The 24,448-nt window shown below is 31.8% G+C and overlaps 1 protein-coding gene across 3 annotated transcripts in view; it reads left to right on the forward strand.

Moving 5' to 3' along the window:
- LOC130894153 (EGFR adapter protein-like) overlaps positions 1–22,289 on the forward strand; it is a 40,968-nt gene extending 18,679 nt beyond the window's left edge. For all 3 annotated transcript variants that reach the window (XM_057800765.1, XM_057800764.1, XM_057800766.1), the window contains exons 2-5: positions 15,310–15,432; positions 15,487–15,880; positions 17,244–17,764; positions 17,825–22,289. In XM_057800765.1, coding sequence (XP_057656748.1) covers positions 15,349–15,432; positions 15,487–15,880; positions 17,244–17,764; positions 17,825–18,034 — 1,209 coding nt within the window. In that variant the 5' untranslated portion in view covers positions 15,310–15,348 and the 3' untranslated portion in view covers positions 18,035–22,289. The remainder of the gene's footprint in view (positions 1–15,309; positions 15,433–15,486; positions 15,881–17,243; positions 17,765–17,824) is intronic.
- The last annotated feature ends 2,159 nt before the right edge of the window (positions 22,290–24,448 follow it).

Genomic DNA, 24,448 nt, shown 5'->3' on the forward strand with positions numbered 1-24,448 from the left:
AAAAAAGCGTATCAGATACGCCAACTTCCTCTAACTAGAATTCCCTAAAATATTTTTATCGACTTAAAAATATTTATATATTAATAATTATTATACTTGTGATATACCAGATCGAAATTGGAATAAATAATTTAATATAATGATTATAATTCCCTTTTATCTATGAGGACGCCTCTGTTTTTTGTAGACAATCATTTTTACTAGTCATAAATCAACTACGTTTTATGCTGGATATTTCCATAAAACGTGTTATAATTATAAAAACTGAAGTAACAATTCGCAGTCTTGTTTTATTCATACATACATTAAACAAATATCTAGAATAACATTAATTATGCATATAAAATGGAAGCACTAAAATTAGTCATGTAAATATATTACAATTTTATTGTATACATCTAGTGAATTTAGAACAGTACTTCATTAAATATTTAATGAAATTAAACAATTGAAATCAGAATTAAATGCTTTTTTTACAAAAAAAACTGTTATAATACAAATGTCAAAACTTGATATAAAGTATTTATTTGTAACGTTAAAGTTTTGCTTGTGATATGTAGATGGCGCCACAACTGCCGAATTAAATCATTAATATCAATCAAAAAGTAAATTATTACTTCCAGAAATTATGTACAAACTATTGAAAATTGGTGCTTCTATTCAGTAAAATTTCTAGAAATTATTTAATTCCGTTAGATTAGTTCGTATTTTATTTATATAACTACATAAAATGTTTAAATAATGTAGTAGTCAGTACTGACATATAGTGGATTAATAATCGTTCATAATTAAACTTTATTAGTTTATCTCTCATCAGGCAAAAAAGTTTCTTGCATTACCAAATTTAAATAGAAAGTAAAGGTAATACGTTCATAATAGTCAAAATATACAAAAATCAACACTTTCAACAGAATTATTTTACTAAAAAATCATTTAATACTTCTAATATATGATTATGTAAAAATTGGATTGTGTATTTTTTAAATAAACGACAATATGGAGGTGCGTTTATTTTATAGATTTCCACAATCACTATTTAATTAAATTATTATCCAGAATCCTACTAATTTTAGAAATATATCGTGAATATTCGAAATATTCAGAATATAAGAAATGAGGAGTATGCGAATCCCATGCATATTTGCCCTGTAAAGGATTCGATATCTGGCATTCCGATCTGCTATATCGTCCTGCAATATAATGATCGAAATATATTTCCATGTCTAACATTCCGATATGAAATTATTTTGAGATTATGTTTATATAGTATACGTCTGAATTTGTGAATACATAATTTCCAATTTAAAATGAACTCAGCCAGGTAAAACGTTTTGATTTTTTTTACACTTGTATTGTAATACCGAATCAATTATAATCGATTGTAGAATAATTATTTTATCTGACGTGTGCTTTGTCAAATAATTTTTCAATATAAATATCTCAATATTTAAAAGAATACAAATGAATATTTATAAAATAGGTTTATTCGATATAACGATAACTAATCTTACTCGTCTTTGGTCTATGTAGTGCTAAAAGGCGTGGACGACAACATTCCTAAGATTCCTTCCAAGTTGTTCTAGATACCCAATGCCATAATATTTCAAACAATGATGCCAAGCAAGTATTTATGTAAAATATAGTAGTACAAAATGTTTACTATTACTATTGATTGTTATTTTACAATAATGTTAATATTGAAACTGAGCACGTATATTATACAGTTAATGTCAAAAATGTTTATTTATTGATACCCTTCTTCACCATTACTTTCATTTTCTTGATGTTTATTCAAAATTTCAAATACTTATTATTTTTATATTAAGATCATATTACTATATATTTTGATAAAGATCGAAACGTAATTTTTTTACGTTTTAAATTCTAAATTTCAATCAGAAAATACCTAAAATCAAATTGATTTAGAAATATAAACATATTGAAGTGTGTATGAAATGAAAAAATAAAAAAAAACGATTAGGTTACAGATAAAAAATACCGGTGGAGAGCGAGTTATGATTTAGAACTTCGGCAACTATGTTGAATTTTATGACCGTATGTTTCCATCTATTTTAAAATGCACGATGTTCATGTAGGTTTCCCTTACACAAAAGAAAAATTCTTCTTATTAAAAAATTTATACTACCACTTACTCAGTACAAAAATATCACATAGAATTGGATATATTGATTAAATAAACTAAATAACTATTTCAATTGAAAAGATATATTTTGTGCCATATTATCTCCATATAAACGTGGTCGTAAAATTGAATTTCATTCGTAAGGTCAACTGAATTGGTTTTCTGAGACGCAATGAACAAGATTTCAATACAAATTCTATCGAATTTACAACGTATGTAAAATATTTTATATACGAAGAAACTAATTACGTAATAATTTTTTCAATAAATCACATTTATGTTTGAAATCCTGTCAGATGTCTATTAGTTAATAGAAATTGAATGGGAAACCAAACAATTCAACCACAGTTAAACAATAGACCAAATCGTAACAATTCCATCGATATACAGAATATAGGAATACATATACCCTAGAGCTTTGTCAGTGTTGTCTGACCCTACTTGGTATTACGTTGTATAGAGATGGGATAATATTATGTAACGATAATAATCACGAGTCTAACTTAATTATTGTTGTTATTATTAATTTTATTCCAGATATTTTTACTAAAAAGGAAAAAAGTAATAATAAAATAGTTTTTAAATATATTGATTATTACTACAGTTATTTATAAAGAGTCACAGTCAATAATCAATAACTCCCTTATCTCTAATAAGGTATCGGTTCACTAAATTCAATTAAATCATTTAAAGAAGTATATTTGGTTTTATAGAAATATTTCAACTAGTAGGACTGAGGAATGGATAATATTTTCGCGATGTTGCCAGTATTGTATTTTATACAGGGTATTCCGGGACTTTTCGGTAGTGAGTAGATGACGTGTAAATAGACAAAATTTTCTTATTTACGAAATCAGAATTTATATTTACGTATATTTTCTAAATTATACATTCGAACATCATTAATTTGTAATGGATGATTACGTAGTAGTGTTTGATGTAATAAATAATTCTATACTGCTATTTGAAGGCCAGGGGCGGCTTATACCCAATGGTTAATAATCCTAACCTTATATTTTTTTTCGTTGTGAATCATTTTTTGATAACTGTGAAATTTGAATGAGCCAAATTTGTAGATTGACACATATATTTTGTTGAACATTGAGGCTATATCATCTAGATATAGAACTTTATTAGCTTCAACGTAATTTCTGAGTCGTTTCTACTTCGTTTTTAATAATACAAATCGTTTTATCAATTCTCATAAGTTGTTTCACTTTTATTTTTCATCGTGACGTTTTCGTATTCAGTACCAAACACGTTTATTATTAAATCTCTAGTCAAACAACTGCAAAAACAGAAAAAAAACTCTCCTACCCATTATGCATATGAATTGCGAAGTCAGTTTCGAAACATTTCACAGCGGTGGTCAAAAAGTCCCCGACAAAATTGGGATATACATTTCCATTTCCCATTTAACTTTACGTTAGGATGGGCAAAAACATTACAGGACGTTTACATAAATTAAAATGTTGTTCCTTTTAAGTATACAATAAGCAATTAATTACGAATATCGTTATAACTTTGTCTGAATTATTAGTAGGACAGAGACAAGCGATAACTATGATCGCAATTGTCGACTAAATTCCAGAAATATTGAAGAAAATCCACAAAGTGGTACTGGATGATCGTAGACTTTTGTAGAGCTTCCAATACAAAATTTTCTTGCATTATAAAGAACTTTTTCAGATGTAGTTTAGCTGACGGTGCTGGGAATTTAAATTAGTGAATCGAGCAACCTCATAAAACAGCTGATTCAACGTCCGTGGGGTAATCAATCGATTTCTCGTATGTGACAGCTCTTCTTTTTTTATTTGGCTAAAGTTACTAAACCCTGTAGTTGAAAAAGCATTTGTTTACCCCACGGCGGACATTTTGTTAAATTTTACAATTTGATGAAATTGTCGATTATAATTTGTAAGGTTATATAACTATAATGTTAATTCTGAAGTTATTATCGCTAACGTAGGTTTTTATATGCATAAAGTTACTAACACTGTAGTTGAAAAAAAAACGTTTCCGGAAGGAAATTTATTACTTCTTTTTGTATATTTTCTTTAAGACGTAATAAAACTGAAAATAATGATATTTAAAAACCAACAAACAAATGAAATTATGGCATAAGCATTTGTTTTCCCCACGGCGGACATTTCGTTAAGTTTCACAATTTGATGAAATTGACGCTTATAATTTGTGAGGTTATGTAAATATAATGTTAATTCATAAAAGTATATTTTTCTCTCTTCGACCCTACAAAAATTTAATTTCAAGCGCACAACGGCCGAAATATGCAAATAGGAAAAATTTTAATTCCAGCGCCCTAAAGTAAAAGTCTTTGTTTCGTTCTCAAACTGACGGTGACTGGTTAATGTGGAATATGGCGACGGAAAAGAATGACACCGCCTCGCCGAATTAAACCCACCGAAAAATATTGTTTATAATAGTTAAAAAAATTCGAAACATTCATTTTCTTTAATCCAAATGTTCGTATTAAAAGATTCAAAACCCGCTACACATTTAGAAAGTACCTGTTTCCATATAAAAGGGTAGTTTTGTCAAAGACAAAGTGTAAAAAGCTCCTATAGTCGATGTTGCGTAAAGTGGTAGTTGACGCAGAAATTAAAGGGTTGAACGGAAAAGATTTTTTTGATTTAGGTCAAAGGCGATGTTAGCTCGAATGAATATGACTCCGAAACATTATAAGGAGTAATATATTCTCACTAAAAGTTGTTTGGTTCATAATAATAATCATCATAGATTTCGAGTTTTCAATTTTTCTACATAACGGACACTCCCCTGTTGTTGATTCAAGTATCTAGATTTGTACAAAGCCTGTATATAATACATTAGGCAATCAACCTTCCAATTATACAGCTTTTTGTTCTAAATTTGATTAACGATGATCTGATTTATTCTGTGAAAGATGACAAGTGACAACACATAAAACGCATTTTTTAATTTGATAATCCTTCGATTTATAAACTTAACATCTATGATTTCAAGGTCGGTGTATTTGAACGACAGAAATACAAAGCGAGTTTGATGGTGAAAGTTCAACACGAGCAACTGTTCCAATTTAGAAGAATGATTAATGCTGTTAGTCGGATCAAATGTATAGTTTTCCCAAAAAATATGAATTTCCGGCAATTTTCCGATATTTTTTCCGAACTTCTCGTATAAAAAACTAAAAAATGCAACTGAAGAAATCTAATTTATGCAATCACATATGTAAGAGAGAGAACTCTGTGTCCTTGTCTATGTTCTCTTTTTAAGAAATTAATGACGCCCGCGCATGCGCGGCATTTATCTTCTATCATGTGGTCTCACAAACATAAACAAAACAGACCAGACTTACATTTGATTAGTTTATTGTAGTGATTTCATTAATTATGTCTATTAATTTTATTTCTTTCATACAACTTCTATAATTTCAATATATGTCTCAAAAATGAATTGGAGCCGCCATAAATTTGTTATCTTGCGTCCAACTAATCACATGAACGACGCTCTTGTTCAGACTTCCCGATACAGAATCTCGATTGCTTCATCTCAAAAATAAATCGATTACTGAAACGGTTTTAGAAATATAAAATATTTTATACAAGTATGTTTTTTTATATTCCAATATTTTGACAAAATAGTTGAATAATTCATTATTTTTCCAAATAAAAATTGTGTTTGTTGGAAAATACATTTAATGACTCTCAACTACCATCCTATCGAATCTGTAGTACACTTTCGAAAATCGAATAGTAACGATTGTCCGAAAATCAGATATAATGAAGCAAAACCTAACAAATACTATTGGAGAGTATTTCATACACGTATCAGACACTTTTAAATTGAGGGGTTTTAAAAATCGTTAGAAAATATATTATTACCACAAAACTTAGTTGAATTTAATCAATATTTTAGGACGTAGTATACCAGAGAAAAGAACTCGATCTAGACAAATTAATATCAAACTTAAAATATTTATAAAATAATACTTATTTCTTTGCGATTATTTAGTCTCCTCTTGAGATGCTGGTTCCCAACTATCAGCTGATAGATAGAATGACATGTAAAACAGTGTTGCCAATTCAACTTCACCAAATAACCATTTTTATATTTAGACGTATCAACTCGAAACGAGACGTATTTAAAAAAAAATAAACCACGTCAACGTACTTTTCCCTTTGCATTTTTTTAATTACATCGTTTCTTTATTGAATATTTTTGTCGGTCATTATTTTTCTGACAGTCGGGTGATTCGAAATATCGAAGAAATGCCTATTTACCGAAACAACACTACAAGGATTTTTGTACTGAAAATTCTGGAGGGCAGACATTCCACGTGAAGGGTCCTTCAACATTTAATGGCTATTCAGTTGGTTGGATTTACTTATCAGATACTCGCCTAAATTATTTTCTAAAGCATCAAAAACAATTAAATGGGTAAAAGTGTTTTGAGTCTGAGAAGAAACAGATTATTGACCTCTATCAGAGACGTATTTTTTTTTTATTTCAGTTTAACGTGCCTCGACAGCGCTGGTCATTGGCACACAAAAACAATCATAAGTTAAATACATTATTCGAATTAAATAAAAATAAAATTAAAGTTAAATACAGTTACATACAAAAAATAAAATCGGTTACAATGTATAAATTAAATTATATTTTCTTGTACAGCTTGGTGGCTTTTAGGAACTTCACGATTTTCCTTATTTCCGTTGGGCAGTTAAGTGTCTCCTGGAGGTTGGTTTTCATATCAAACTGTTGATATGCGGTGGAATATTCTCTGCAGTCGGTGAGGACGTGCTTAACAGTCACAGGAACTTGACAAGTTCGGCAGACAGGACCACTTTCTGACGACATCAAATAGCCGTGAGTAAGTTTCGTGTGGTTGATGCGAAGTCTTCTTATTGTCATAGCTTCTCTCCTATTCAGAAAGTTTAGGGAAATGTGAGAAGTAGTTGGGTGGATTTGATGTAGTGCTGTAGTGCTCTTGCTCCATGTATCGTGCCAAGATTTTTTAGTGAGGTGTTTGAAAGTAATCTTCAGATCATTGTCCAGTTGTACTGGGATTTCAAGATGATTTTTTGTGGCTTCTTTGGCATGGCGATCGGCACATTCGTTTCCAGCAATTTCAGTGTGCGATGGAAGCCAGATGAGAGAGACTGTTATATCAAGACCAATGAGAGTTTGGTAGATGTCATGAATGTTTTGGACTATTGGGTGGTCGGTGAATATGGTTGAGATGGACTGTATGGATGAAAGAGAGTCAGTACATATGGCGGTATGTTTATGGGGAAAAGAAATATATTTGAAGGCTTGAAGGATACTGTACAGTTCACCAGTGTAAACACTACAAGTCGAGGGTAAACGGAAAGAACTTATGAGTTCGTGGTTTGTAGTGACTGCGCAACCCACACCGGATTCAGCTTTGGAGGTATCCGTATAGAGAATTAGGTCGAAGGAATTTTTATGCATAATTTCCAAGAATGCTTTCTCTACAAGAACGCTAGGGGATTCGTGTTTATTGTAGATGGTTAGTGATGTATCTACTATGGGAATATTTTTTATCCACGGGGGAGAAGAAGGCAAAGAAAGTGGAATGGTTAACGAGAGGTTGGTATTTTGGAGTAGAGGTGTGAGCAATTGAGGGATTGAATTTACAGTTATTCGTGAGTTTTTGGGTACGGGAGTGGTGGTAAATAGCGAATGGACAGGATTAGAAGGATTGGAAGATACTTTAGCAGCATATGACAGGAGAAGAGATTGTCGTCTTAGGAATAGTGGTGGCTCATTAGCTTCAACATTGACACTAGCGGCGGGGCTTGAGTGAAAGGCACCAAGACAAAGGCGAAGAGCGGTGTTGTGTACAGAGTTCAACAAGTCAGTTTTAGACTTGGAAGCGGACATATAGATAAAACAAACCTAGTCAAGCTTTGAGGGTATGAGAGCTCTGTAAACTCTTAGCAGTATGGTTTCATTGGAGCCCCATTGAAGGTGAATAAGGGTTTTAATTATGTTCAGCCTCTTTAGGCAAATACCTTTTACATCATGAATATGGTGATTCCAGTTGAGTCGAGAATCAAAAGTCATACCAAGGATTTTGCATTGATTCACAATAGGTAGAGGGGAGTTATCAAGGAACATTTTTGGTGAGTGAATAGATGTTCTTCGAGAGAATTTTATCAGCATGGATTTGTTTCGGGAAAAGGATAATCCTAGGTAGGGGGATCTCTCTTGCAGTAGATTTATTGCGTTCTGGAGAAGTTGGCTTGTAGAGGGGACGTATTTACTGTGGCAATAAATGATTAAGTCAACAGCGTATTGGACATATTTTACGGGAGATGGGAAGTTGTCACATAGCTCATTTATTGTGAGGATAAATAAAGTAGAGCTTAATACTGAACCTTGAGGGATCCCAGTATTTTGTGGATGAGGAAGGGAGAGCTTACCGTTTGCGGAAACCCTGAAAATTCTATCAGTTAGGAAATTATGGATGAATGATAATATGTTACCATGTAGATTGTATTGAGTGAGTTTATTCATTATTGCACTTCTGGATATAGAGTCAAAAGCGCCTTCAATGTCGAGAATAGTTGCAATGACGTTCTAATGGTTATTTAATGCAGAGGAGATATCTGTTTGCAAGAGAACAAGGTTGTCGTATGTCGATCGATTAAGTCGAAAACCTGATTGTGCGTCGGGAATAAGTTTGTATTTTTCAAGGAACCATAGGAGTTTTCTATTGATTCTTTTTTCAAGCAGTTTACAAGTAGTGCAAGTAAGTGAGATTGGTCGGAAAGACTTAAGGGATGATGTGGATTTACCTGCTTTTTTAATTGGAATGATTATAGAGTTGCGCCATGCATCAGGGAATTGGTGAGTATTCCAAATAATATTATAGATGTCAAGGAGCTTGGAGAGGGACGAGTCGGATAGTTTTTTGAGAAATATATACAGGACATCATCAGGACCGGCAGCAGAATTTTTGCAGGATGATAGCGCGAATTTTAGTTCATTTAAACTAAAAGGAGCATTGACAGACGCAATATCGAGAGGATTCAGCTGTAGTGTGGAGGAGGGCTGAATATATGAGTTATGAAAATCGGATGCCGGATTATGGATGCTGAAATTTTCTTTAAAATGTTGTGCGAGTGTGTCAGAGATTTTTTGGCTGTCGGTGATAAGCAGATCGTTAGATATTAAAGAAGGAATTTTGATATTAGTTTTTTTGCCTTGAATTTGTGTAATTTTTTCCCAAACTTTACTGGGGTCTGTATTGTGGGTAAGGGATGAAGTATAACTTTGCCAAGCAGATTTTTTACTTTGCTTGACAATAAATTTAGCTTTAGCTTTAAGCCTTTTATGTGCAGTAAGGTTTTCTTGTGTTTTGTGACGTCTAAACCTATTAAGAGCATGTTTTGATTCACGTATGGCATTCGCACAATCCGGATTCCACCATGGAACAGCCCTACATGCCGAGGACAAGATCGTTTTACCAATGTGAATGTGAGAAAGTGGTTGCTATCATGTAGGTCATCGAAAACTTGCCAAGAGAGAGAAAGTGCAGTTTTAGGGTCACAGAAGATGAGGTCAATAGCAGAAAAGGAACCTGAGGAGATGTTAAAATGAGTTTGGGTTCCAGTATTTAACAGACAGATACCAGTTGAATTTATGACTTTTTCTATTGTGTTGCCTCTAGTGCGAGTTTGGTCGGAGCCCCACATAGTGTGATGTGCATTAAAGTCTCCAACAAGAATGTATGGTTGGGGAAGCTGACGAATTAGGTCTGTTAACTCTTTTTCATCAAGGGAGTGGTCCGGTGGAATGTATATACTGCAAATGGTAAGTTTATTGGGGCACCAAGTAGTTATAGCTACTATTTCAAGGTTTGTTGATAATGGGAGGTGGGATGAGTATATGTCGCTGGATACAAATATTCAAGTACCGCCACTGGCTCTTATGCAGTTGGTACGGATGTAATGATATCCTTCAAAGTTTTTCAAGTTGCGTTTATGATCAATTTTGAAGTTGGTTTCTTGGAGACAAAGGAAGTCAGGTTTATGGGAGGAAATGATTTTCTGAATTCTTTCTAGTCGAGGATAAAATCCATCGCAGTTCCACTGTATCAGAGAGAATATCCTTGTTTAGGAAGAAGGGAGAAAGTATTTACTGAGATAATGTCGAGGAGTCAGTAATAGACATTTCGGGAGGAGTTTTTTTTTCGGGGTGAAGTTTAAAGTTAATTCTATTGATTAGACGTGTAATACGGTTTTTTAAAGATCTTTCTTTTATATTAGGATAAATTAGGGAGAAATCCTTCAGAAGAAGGGTTGTGTCTGAAATAAATTTGTTGGCATCGGGGAGGGGGTCATTGATGCCATACGTGTTTTCTAGAAACGCAATAAATTGGGTGTCTGTAAGGGAAAATGCTTCAGGAGAATCGTTGAATTGTTTATGTATAACGGAGCGTGATTCAGGGCTTATGAAGTGACAATCGTTTTTAGTTAGTTTAGATTTTTTGGTCTTCTTCTTCGCAGGTTTTCCGGAGCTGGATGTTGAAAATTCGGGGGGAGGCGTTGGATCTGGATGAAGATCAGTAGGAGATATAGACTGTGGCGAGTCAAGGCTGCTGTCATTTGAACGGGGACGTTTGTCGCTAGTTTTTGGTAAGGAAATTAGGGGAGGGGGAAATGAGAAAGGGTGTCCTCCGAGGATACTATGGGAATAACCGAAGTATTAGTAGTGGCAGTAGGGTCAGCACAGGAGGTGGGGATCAGATTGACCAAATCATTTGATTTGGGAGAGAGATCTTGAGGGATGGGAGTGTTGGGGCATGAATCAGCAGTGTGCCCAGCCTGTTTGCAGAGAAAGCATTCAAGTTTGTCGGTAGAAATGAATATTCTGTGTGTTGTATTTTCATGACTGATGACAGTCGAAGTTTGCAGAGAAAAATCATTATTGATTGGTAATACGTAAGTTACTCGGCGGAAGCTGAGCACATGTGCGTATTCGTCATCAGGTGAGCCACATTTGACGTATGATATGGGAGAGGTGAGTGATACCCTAGGTCTTGCAGTGGTTTCTCAATGACGGAATGGGGAATGGATGGACAAACATTGGAAATGAGTATTCTTTTGGTTGGAGATATAAGCCGACGTATAGGGATCAAATTGGAATTAACTAGGATACTTTGGTTGGTTTTTAGAAGTTCGTCGACTAGAGTCGTCGATGATAAATAAATGCATATGCGTCCGTGTGATATTCTGGATGCGAAAATGACATTTTTATGAGAGACGATGCTACCTATTGATTTGATGTAGTCAAATAGTACAGTGTTGGGGATAGAAGGCATAATGATGGCCGGATTTCGTGAGGGCACAGAAGGGGGTGGGGAATTTGCTGAGGTAGCTGCAGCATATGATAAAGGTGGAGAGTTAATATTTGGATTGATTTTTGGTAGTGAGGGAAGGTTAGACATATTGCTGTGATCTTGGTTGCCAAAATTACAGTCAATAGTTGAAAAAAAAAAGTAAGGAAAACGGATCAAATATATAAATAAATCTCAGCTCGAGAAAAACCAAACAGTCTGTGTCTCAGTGATTGGCCCATTGATATCCGGATACGTAAATAATTTTAAAGTATATTTACCAAATTCTATGATAAAAACGCTGCTTCGACAATTTGTGGTATCACATTTTAATTATAACAAAAAGCGAAGAATTTATTATTGTTAGGAGTTAACTTAACGATATGAACCTAACGAGGTATACAGAAAGAATAATGGAGACGTATTTAAAACAATATGTTATTACAAAGTAGTCGATGTTGTCAATATATTAAAAAGATTCTAAATTTGTGAACATATACCATCATGAGAGAAGATATTAAAATTTCGACTATTCCGACGGCTTGACAACACTGTAAAATGGTGGCGAATATATCAGCTTAGAAAATTGAACAGTCAAATCAATTAACAAATAAAACTTAATTTGTTGTGAAAAGTAGATTCAAAATCATTCTAAACAATATATTTTGCGCTAAATAATTAAGTAATCATGAGAAAAGAATGCCAAGTTATTTTTACAAATCGTCTCATTTTAGTTGAAAGGCTAGTCATAAATTCACTTCAAAGATGTTTATTGATGAACTCGAATTATTTCTACACCATTTAGTCTACGAAAAATATCATTCTCGTTTCGTCAAAAAATGCATTTTTTTTGTCTGATTTATTACGTAAAAATGTTTTTATAACAACGACAGTATCTGTGTGGGTGGGTGGCCATTAAATGATATAAATAATGATAGCTTTCTAATAATAACTTTCACCATAATAATGTAAGCTTGAAATTGAAATATTTGTTGAATTTTATTTATTACGAAGGTAAATGAAAATTTATTTGAAAGAATCGATTCTAAATAAAACAAAATGGATTCTCAAGAGCATTCTCAAAAACTATCATTTCTAAAAGATCTTAACTGATTGGAAATTCAGATTTATATAAATCTTATTTTCAATATAATAAAATAAATTCGATTTGAGATATACGAGGGTTGCTACTTAAGATACCTCCAAATAGTACAGGCATATTAGGCGATTTTCAGGTAAAATCTTGAATTAAATTGGGCTGTTCTGATTTTTTACATTCTGGGATACTCAATAAGTCTAGCAACTTTCAACAAAATTTCAGGCACGGGTTTTCGAAATTTCAGGACTTGAAACTGAAAAACTCGAAAACTACAAGGAAATCGTAAATAAGTTCTGGAGCAAAAAATGTAGTTTAGAAAATTCTCTGCAAAAAAGTATCTCAGGTATTTGTTCTTAACCTTAAAATTTTCACCTTGAAATGGGTTTATACACTCAAAAATATTTTGAATCGCGTATAACTCGAAAACTACGAGGAATTCGAAAAAAGTGCCGGAACAAAAAATTTAGAGTAGAAAATTCTCTACAAAAAAGTATCCCAGGTATTTGGAGTTGTTCCTAACGTTGTTCCTAACCTCAAAATTTTCTCTTAGTTTTCCATTTATTCGCGTTCCAAAATTTCGAAAATTCGTGCCCTTAATTTTGTTTTGCTCAAAATTTATCACATTAAATTGAGGTTAAGTTTAATGTGAATTATATTCTAAAAGATACGGGGTTTATTAAAAAAGATGTCGAGATTCAATATAGATACGGGATAATCGTAAATACAATTGTCAATTTTGACGCTCCGTATCTTTAAAACTATTCAAAATAGAATTACGAAATTTTCAGGAAATAAACATAATTCGTTTTTCTACCAATAAATATTATATATATTAAATTATAATGAAAGGTTTAAAATGGAAAATAGTGATACTATATCATGTACTACACCATCCAGTGTTGTTTATTCACCCTGTACAAAATTAACGAGCAATTTTACGCGATTTAAAAATTTTTTATGTGATTATATATTTATATTGTGCATTCAACAAAATAATTTATATTTCGATACATTGAACTAAAAAAAAATGTCATTCGAACAAACCTAAATATTTTTATAAAATACTGTATATAAAATTTTCTCTCTCATTATATACTATAAAATAATCCATATGAAATCTTTTATATTAGAAATAATACATTCATGGTATCAGCAAAATGTACTGCACATCACATCAGCAAACACAATCGTCATCTTAGAACGTTATCAAGTTTCTTTGGAAAAATAAAATATTTTTTACCAGTATCATTTTACATTGTGCTTACTTGACAATTTTCGTTTCGTATTACATTTCTCTTCATTGGCGTACCCAAGAACCTTTTTTCTTTATTCAAATAAAACAATAAAAAATTCGTTAATTGGCCCATGGAAAGACGTAAACTCCTCCCAAAGCAGACTATTCAAGGTACTTGAGCCTCTTAATGAAATGGACCACGCATTCGCTGTTTTCATGGTTTACTCGCAGAATCAGCATCGTTTCAAGTCGTTTCTGGTCACACACGAAGTTCTTAGTGTTTCTTCAATAAGAAATCATTTGATTCTTTAGCAAATCGTTCATTGGGTATTGATGTAGAGCTCTGGTGCAAAGATATGAGTCGTTGTCCTTTTTTTTTTGGCAAGGCTGTCTACTTCCTTGATTCCTGGTACATCCTGGTGACCTGCAAGCCACATAAAGGTTACTTAGAAGTGTACTAAAGAGCTTTCAGGACCTTCATGGCCTTTTTAGATATTTAGACATTTTTAGCGAGGTTTCGAATAATGTGTCTACCAGAAAGATACCAGACGTAAGATTTTTATTTAATAATGATTGTCGGTTGTTAATTACAGCTTCGAATTGGGTATCTTTCTGCGAACATTGGTCTATTGGTTTGCCAAGACTTTCTAGCTTTCAACACTTGAAGAATTCTTAGAAGATGTGCTCTTTTTGATCATTTAAATATGATATTTTCGAGGTATTCGGTTCACATAACAGATTTCTTTATAATTTCGTTTTTATTTTCGTAAATCGATTTTGAAGCTCTGTATATCAAAAACTATCGGAGATAGAAGTAAGAAATTTTCAGAAAATGTACGTTATTTATTATCCTATCGGTACATATAAAATATAATAATCTGCGATAAAAGTTGCCGAAGATACAAGTTAAATAGTGAGAACTTGTTTTCATATTATATTACATCAGGCAGTTTCGTGAATCGACTTTGAAGCTCTATATCTCAAAAACTATCGGAAATAGAAGTACAAAATTTCCAGAAAATGTACGTTATTTATTATCCTATCGATACGTATAAAATATAATAATCTGCGATGAAAGTTGCCGAAGAAACAAGTTAAATAGTGAGACCTTGTTTTCATATTATATTACATCAGGCAGTTTCGTGAATCGACTTTGAAGCTTTATATCTCAAAAACTATCGGAAATAGAAGTACAAAATTTCCAGAAAATGTATTGTATTCTTTATCCTATCGATACATATAAAACATAATAATCTGCGATAAAAGTTGCCTAAGACACAAGTTAAATAGTGAGACCTCATTTTCATATTATATTTACCTAATTTCAATCGTGAATAATATTTTGATTTGTTTATAATTTTTTTTCTATTTTGCGTTTCCCCGTTCCATGTTACGTTAATGTATATTAAACATTGTTAATCGTTTACTGGAAAAAATTATGTGATTCAAAATGTTGATTTTTTTTCCAGACTGAAGAACTTAATTCGATAGTCGGAAATGCTTTTAAGATGGCTTACGCGGCGCAGCTGCAGAAGCAAACGACTTTCCAAGATGTGATCGCGTCCCAAACGCAACAAGATAAAGTAGTTTGGGTAAGTCGTCAAAATAAGAGGAAAATTTCCAATAAAATTCGATTGATTTTCCAGACAAAAGATTTCACGTCCGGTTTAAAGAAAGAAAAACCATCGGCACCACCGCAGACGTTACCGAAAGAAGCGAATCTTTCCGAAATGGACGTTCAATTATCAGACGCTTCGACGTTACGACTCTCGCCGCCATCTTCAATACCGGGCCTGAAAACCGCCCAAAAAAATAAATTCGTGGTTAATTCTCCAAATGTCGATAAAAATATTAATTCCCAATTATCGACGCCGAGTAGCGATGAAAGCAATTCGCCTACCGAAATGAATTCTTACAAGAGAATGGCCGAGAAACCTCCCTTGATAAAAAGGATAGCAATGGGGTTGACTGGGAATAGTAATAACCACAGCGATGAAGATAGCTGTCCATTAGTTAACGATAACACATCTAGTATTCCAGGTACGGATAGTTATACTAAATTTACATTAAAATGTATCGTACTACTCAAATTGAGGTTAGGTTTATTTAACGATGCTTAAATCCTCCTATTTTTCTACGTCTTATTGCTTATTTCTAATTCAATTCTATTTGTAAAGTCGATGGTTATAATAAAAAAGTTGAAAAAAATTTTTTACTAGATTCAAAACGTTCAAAAATCTTTTGAAATACCATCGATTATAAGTTTTTTTGAACAAAAAATGTTTGATAAAAAAATTTTAATATTCAAACAATAATTTAACTTGTATAAGCAAAAACAAACATAAAAATAACTATATCAGTAAAAATATTGTGAATCGAATCATTTATCCACGTATTAAAACTATTTATGTATTACGAGGGATATTAAAAAAGATCTCTACATTCGAATTGGGGATATCGATGATAAAACTTTAAAGCCCAGTATTTCAAAAACTATCACAGATAAAAACGGGAATTTTTGAAGAAATATACAATAAAATACTATATTTTGATGTTGGGAATTGGTTTTGAAAATTATAATTAGATACAGATACAGTTTTTTTAAACACTTTTGTTTCTCTCATATAAAAGAAAATTATGTTAACAAAAATATTACAAAACGATGATTCATAATTTCTATCGATGTTTTCGAATCATTTATCCACGTGATAAAAAATAAGTTACGTATTACGAGGGTTATTCAATAAGATGTTAGCATTCCAATTGATCATACAACTTTGAAGTTCTGTATCTCAAGAACTATCGGAGATAGAAGTACAAAATTTTCAGAAAATGTACATTATTCACTTTTCTATCGATACATATAAAATATAATAATCTGCAATAAAAGATTCCGAAGAGTCAAGGTAAATAATGAGACCTTGTTTTCATATTATTATACATCAGTCAGTACCGTGAATCGACGTCATATTAATATACTTTCTTTTCATTTTCTCGTATATTATATCAGTACGCCATCTATATGAGATGATTTGAACATAAGGGCCACCATTTTTAATCAAATCATGATCGATTGGGTGTCTAAGCTCGATTCAGTTCAAATAGAAAACCATAGACAGCGTCATCTTTTCTACGTGTTAATACGCCATCTGTAAGAAATGACTCGAACACGCGATCCACCAAAAATATTATAAACTGCTTGTCTTAGTTTGATTGATATCGAATTCCATAGACAGCGTCATCTTTTTGAATTTGTTTCAAAACGCAATTAAAAATATATTTCTTGCTTTTTTTACGATTTTACGTTCAATGAATTATAATTATCGAGATTATAGAATGAGTAATTTAACCAAATGTACAAATATTAAATATTGACATACCAGTTCAATATTTATTATTACAGGTAGTCCAACAAATCGACCTTTATCCGGCGGATACGTAAACGAAAGCGAAGAATCAAAAAACAAATCTAACAACACTGTAGATAATTTAAAAAACGAAATCGAAAATAATTCGAATTTATCGAAACGTATCGATACCGATACCACCGTCAAAAGCGATTTTAAATGCAAACGTATGTCGCAACTAAGTTCGAGTAGTTCCAGTACGGGACCACCTAACGGTCAAGACTCTAACCTTATAGGATTTACTACACCAACACCTCCGCCATTACCCGAAAGAACGGATTCCCTAAACAACAAAGAAGAGGGGGAATTAAGATTAGCCCCGTGGTTTCAAGCCGGTATCCCTAGGGAAATAGCTCTGGAGATTTTAGGACAGGAACCAGTCGGGGCGTTCATGGTTAGAGAGAGTACCAGTAAACCGGGATGTTTTGCGTTATCGTTGCGAGTACCGAGGAGTTTTCAACCGACTGGTATCGCGCATTACTTAATCGTGAGGGCTAATAAAGGCTACAAAATTAAGGTAAGAGGGTGAATAATCGATTTTTTTTGTTCGGTGATGTTATTTGTGTTTTTGTTGCAGGGCTTCACGAAGGAATTCACCTCGTTGACTTCTTTGATAACGCATCATTCGGTTATGCCGGAATTGCTTCCGTGTCCGTTATCTTTGAGTCGATATCATCCCAGTTTTGTGAAATCGGATTCAAAACGGGATTTCGCCGATATCGATTTGGATCCGGATTATAATACTCTCGCCGATTTTAGAAAAATGATGGCGGATTTGAACGTGTAGTGACAAATCAAAATACACTAAAAAAATTGTTAAAAAAAACGACTGATAGTTGTAGAGGACTATACTTTTCCCAGTGTATTAACTAGTCCGTGTTTATTGCAGTGATTGTGTGATTGAAAAGACGCAGTTTTTTGTGTAACATGTGATATATTTTTCGAAAAAAACTTTTTTTTTAAACGAAAAACCTAACACGAACTGTATTATTCTAACTATGGACTAATATTTATATTTTTTTATACTAACTCATTTTTTTATATTACAGATGCCATTATTAACAACTACAAAGTTTTCTTCTTTTCAAACTGATATTAATTGAGCCATTCGTTAGTAGATGACGCTGTGAAGTTGTTTTCCATCATTACAGATTATTACATTTTCCTCTGGAGTGTAGAGAAGGAGGAACATCTCTGGGTTAAAAAATGTGAGCTGATTTTTGATGGGAAAATAGGTGGCGCTGATTATAGAGGGTATTCGCTTGAATTTTACGCGCTGATTTGAAAATAACTGTATAGTAATGCTTTAAATAATGCACCGTGATAATGAAATTAGTAGTATTGAAATAATGAAACGATTAACAAAACAGAATCTCGTTAAATTAACTTTATTATTTAGCTATTTATTTGGTTTAGATAATACATATATTCTAATATGAAAAAAAAGTAGAATCATGTAACAATAATGAAATAGTATAAAAAAAACATTTTGGTTGATTAAAATAAAATATTGAATTTTATCCGTAACTAATATAATAATTATAGCGATATAATTAGATCAATAAAAATAATAGAATAATAAAAAAAATATTTCGGTTCATAAAAATAAAATATTGAACTTCATTAGCAACTAATATAATAGTTAAAGTCATATAAAAATATCAATAAGAATAATAAAATAATTGAAAATAAAACATTTTGGTTCATAGAAATAAAATATTGAACTCTATCCTCAACAAATATAATAATTATAGTTTTGTTAAAATATCATTGGTAATTAGCTTATGCAAGCAGGTACAGAAATGTATCAAGTTCTTAATAAAAAATAAAAATCTAATAAGATATTAAGGATTGCACAGCTTTTCACATGAATATAATCAAACGTCAGTCACAACTTTGATAATTTCTTATACATTTTACTTTTTTTTTCTATATACTCCTTGTTCAATGTTTTGGCCAAGAAATGTCCTCTCATGGTTAAATAATAAATAATAATCTCTCTTGTTAACAATAGAGAATGTTCGTGGCAACCAATTTTGGGCAATTGAATTTGAGTAATTCGATCAAAAATCATTTGTATAGTATTCCCTTTTTCCCAACAACATCCAAAACTGTATTTTCTAACCGGCGAGTTAATTCAAACAATCCCTGACTGGGATATGCTAGGCCGCCATACAAGGACAGTTCGTTGATTAATTCATTTTGTTGATTCTCTTCTACCGATCCAGCCGAAGATAAAGAATCAAAACAATTTTTGCAGAATTCGTATTTTTTTTTCATTTTACGAGACACATAGCCAGCCAAATATGCTAATACTTGTTCACTAGTATAAGTTACATTATAGTCATGATCTATGAGCTTGTCTTCATTCTCTCATACAGTCTTAGGTAAATCAATTTGGTTCAAATCTTTGGAGTTATCATTATCACTTGCTTCTTTTTGACCCTGTTCATTTCCAAACATAAGAACCTGGTCACCTGGCAAAGCACAATTTTTCAAAGCTTCAACGAGTTTAAGAATCCACTCTTCATGAGTTTTTTTTGAAGCTTTAATAGTGTCTTTATTCTGAATAAAACTTTGAAGCAATTCAACCCCGGTCACATTGCTACCTTTAGGTGGTCGAATTAGCGAAAACAGACAGAATAATCTGAAAAACTGAAAAAACAATTTCGCGTCTGGGTGCTCGTTAGATCCACAGTTGTACCTCATTATTGAAAAAAGTTGCTGAAATTGAAATAGATACAAATATAATAAATACAATACAAATTACAATATTTCTAAGTAATTGCAAAATCTTTATTACCTCCAGATAATCCTGTGATAGACGAGATGTCATAAAGTACTCAAAGCCACACTCATTATGCATCATATCAGTTATTTCAAGTGTTGAATCTAGTGTTACTTTAAAACCCACTAATGTACTTTCAGAAAAAGGCATAGAATCCCCTAAAATTTCCATACCAGACTCCCATTCTTCCAAAAAATCTAAAAAATCTGTTATAGCCTGCGAATTAATAATATATATTAGTTTATATTCACGAAATGAAAAAATTTCAAGTCTATACTTTACCTCGTTTCTTCAATTCATGTTCCTTCACAAACGGGTGTTCGCTTCACCATTATAAAACAATTACTATTACTTCAAATACAAATTGATGATTAAAAATAATTACGACCGTAAAGCTGGAGTTATAAAGAACATATAGTTACCATTACTGAAAAATCATCTTGTATAAAAACGCGAAGTTTTTCGGTTTCCCTAAAGGGATCAGTATAAACAAGTACTAATTGGTTATCATGAAGTATATAATACCAATACTCAGGCATCACACTCAAAAAAGAGTCCAACAATTCCTTAATATTCTTAGGAGTCTGGAAAAAAATTAAGGATCTGTAAAAAATTTTGGTATATACTTAAATCATGAACCTACTGATATTTCAAGCTTTAACTAACATTGTTTGAATCGATTTCATTTAAAAAAAACTTGTTCTGCATCAAATCTTGTCTCTACATTTTTAACAGCAATTTGCATCTTGTCTACTGGTTGATCAGGTATACTATTTAATGATGTTTTATGTGAAATAAATTGTGGATATTTATCGTCAGAACTTGCAGTTTTTCGGATTTTTATCAGCGAAGGCGAGATCTTTTCGATTGATGTTGACGCTGGTTTTTTTCTAATGTTAATACGATTGTCCAACTGTTGAAAAGGCTTTCGCACATTGATGGTTGGCTTCTACGAAATATTTATTAAAATTAATTAAAATTAAATTACTGCTTAGTTTTTACTTTACCTTTGAAAATTTATCGTCATTTATTATTTTAACCGTTTGATAGTGCAGGTTTTCTTGATTTTCTGAAAGCTACATTTAAAATTAGTACAAATTTTGTAATATCTTTGAAAGTCAATGAACTTTTCTATAAAACTTTACTTCAATATCATATTGTTTTGGCTGTAGGTTAACTGGTACAGCATTTGGCAATAGGGTCTCCATCGTTTCAATTCATATTCTTTGATTATTCCACCTGAATAATCAATCTTCCGCGATTTCACAATATCTTCTTTAAAATGATAATCGCAGATACAATGATGTTTCGCTAAAGTCATGTTCAAAATAGAAGACCATTGTGCTAGCAGCGTAGCGTCCTATAAAATAAATTTAATGATTTTGAATTAACGTCACTGTGTTACTTATTATTTTTCAAATTTAATGAGAAATCAATGTTAATCAACAAATATTTTGGGAACATGGATAAATAATTATTGATTTTCCTCGAATAAATTTTGCTTTCTAACAGATTCAAACATGACTTACCTTTGGTATTCCAAAGAGATTTGCTTGTTTTATATTTTGAGATGAACGAATTCCACGATCTTTTAAAGAACCACTTATACATCCAGAAATACAACAAGTTTTCACCATGATTTTTTGTATTCTTTTTTTACTATTTTTTTAATATTTTTAAACGTTTAATTCTTTTCACCACCTACATAATATTCTGTTTTCGTTAGTTTATAGAATCTGAAGCTAGTTTCAGATATAGTAAGTGTCTAACTTCAGATCTCAATCCCATAGTACAATCAGCGCCACGTATTATCCATACAGAATTCAGACCATATTTTAAACGTACCGTCCATAAGAGATGTTCCTCCTTCTCTACACTCCATACATTTTCCGATAAAAAACAGGTATATTTTTAAAAGCGCCATCTACATTTATTTATTCAAAATATATAATATACATGGTGTGTTCGAAAAATTCATAATTTTCAATAAATTGGAAAAATTATTGTTGATTTTACTTTTTTATTTTCTATTAAGTGATTTGTTGGACCAATGAATAATTTGTTGATAATCGTTGTAAAAATTTAATATGAAACCCTAGTCTTAACAAGTGCGTAAAATTTTTGTAAATATATCTAATATATATATGACAGATTTTTTCGAATTTTCGATATATTTTTACGAAATAATTGTTAAAAGTCAATTGTTGTAAACCTAATTTGTAAATTGTTAACGTAATAATAAATAAATTAATCATTAAACACTTCTTTTATAAACCCCAAAAAAATACCACGGGAAAAAAAGGAATTTCGATATCGTGACGTCGTAACAGATTAAATTAGCTACAGCGAAAAAAAATAATTATATACTATCACGGTTTTTTCATTCTAGAAAATCTGAAAATATCCAATTTCAATAATTTTTTTTAATATTTAATTTTGTTGAAGTATTTTTGATATAATATATGAAAAATCCCTTAAGAAGAAATGACTTCTGATTTCGTGACGTCGATGTAAAGTATAACGGAATAAATTTGCTACACTGAGAAAAAAATGGTAATTCCATACTATCACTGTCATTTCTTTTTTCAGTACTAGATAATCGACAAATTATCCAATTCCAGTGAATTTCTCTTAGAATATTTGTTTTTATGGTGAGATTGCCATTAGAAAATATGAGAAATATCTTAAGAATGATTCTCGATATTGTGACGTCATTTGATATAAATTATAACAAAATACATATGTTACACTAAGAAAAAATATTGGTAATTTAATACTATCGCGCGGCTTCTTTGTTGTAGAAAATTATCCGATTTCAATTAATTTTTATCAAAATCTCCCTTTCTACAACGGATTTATGATAAAAATATGAGAAATATCTCATTTCAGGATTTTATCACTTTGAATGTCTTTTTCTCAGTGTATTCTATAATTTCCTCTTCTCTTTTATTAATAAGTCTTTATTAACGTCAAAGTAAACCACAAAATAATGTAAGTTTGAAGTTGACATTCGTTATAATAGTTCTATGGATAAAGTGTAATTAGAACTACTTCTATTGAGACATATTTACTAAAATATATGATATCGATATACTTATTGTTAATTGGTAAAATGTTAGCTGCCAACTTCATGATATGTATGTAGCAAGCATATTTTTCTTTATATATTAATAAAATATTTAAACTTCAAGAAAGTAATTATTTCAATGCAAGAAGGCTCTTCCAAGTAATAATCAAACAGGTTATGGGCCCAGGTAATACTGGAAACTATTAAGTAGTAAACGCCGGCCAATCAAAAAGCGAGAGAAACGTTCATCAAATCGAGATGAATATTTCAATGGTACCACAGTTGAACTCAGATAATTTCAACAATTGGAAATTTAGAGTAAGAACTTCACTTGCAGAACAACAATATGAGTTAAACAGATCGCCTACTGAGGCAAATTTTGGAGAAACTCCAGCCACACGATGGTATGGTCACAACGATCTATCAAGATTGAGAATTTTTGGGTCTCAGGCATGGGCAACTATTTTGCCAAGGCAAAGTAAACTAAACCGTGTATAATGGTAGGGTACAGTGGAGCTGGATATAGATTATGGGATAATGAAAAATGTAAAATTTTCTGCTCAAGAGATGTGAAATTAAATGAAAAGCAAACGAATTTCGAAGAAATATTGAAACAAAAACCTGACCATGCGAATGAACAAATAAGTATTGATAAAGAAACTGAATTAAGGGATAAAGAAGATAACATTGAAATCGAAGAATAGAGTGACTCAGAAGAAATAACTTTGGAAGAGTCCGGAAGTTCAGATGTTTTAAACGATTTTGAAGAGTATTTACAAAGAACAGATACAACATCTAGCGGGAGAACTGTGAATATGCCAAAACATTTTAATGAGTACGAGATTTACACAGCCTACTGTCTAATATCATCAGATAATGATCCAGTACAATATGAAGATGCGGTGAAAGTGAAAGATTAAAAGAGATGCTATGGAAAAGGAGTTGAACTCGCACGAAAATTTGAATCCGTGGTCTGAAGCGAATCTACCTACAGGAAAACCAGCAATTGAGACTAAATGGGTATACAGAACAAAGGAAGGAAGGAAGATTGATTCTATCAATCTTATGGTTGACATTGGACTTTCCAACAGCTTTTCTTAATGCTTATTTGGAAAATGAAGTATATATCTATGCACCGCCTGGTCTACAGTCAAAATCACCAGTTTTAAAATTAAACAGATCTTTATATGGATCGAAAGAGTCTCCTGAAATATGGAATGATACATTTAATGACTTTGCAAGTAAGAACAAATTTGAAAGATCAAAATATGATTGTTGTTTGTATCATAATGAAAAAGTATGGATCATGTCATCGACATGGTAGTCGGAGAAGAAAATAAAGTGGA

Source organism: Diorhabda carinulata, chromosome 5, assembly GCF_026250575.1.
Source record: "Diorhabda carinulata isolate Delta chromosome 5, icDioCari1.1, whole genome shotgun sequence".
In the NCBI taxonomy this organism is placed as follows: Eukaryota; Metazoa; Arthropoda; class Insecta; order Coleoptera; family Chrysomelidae; genus Diorhabda; species Diorhabda carinulata.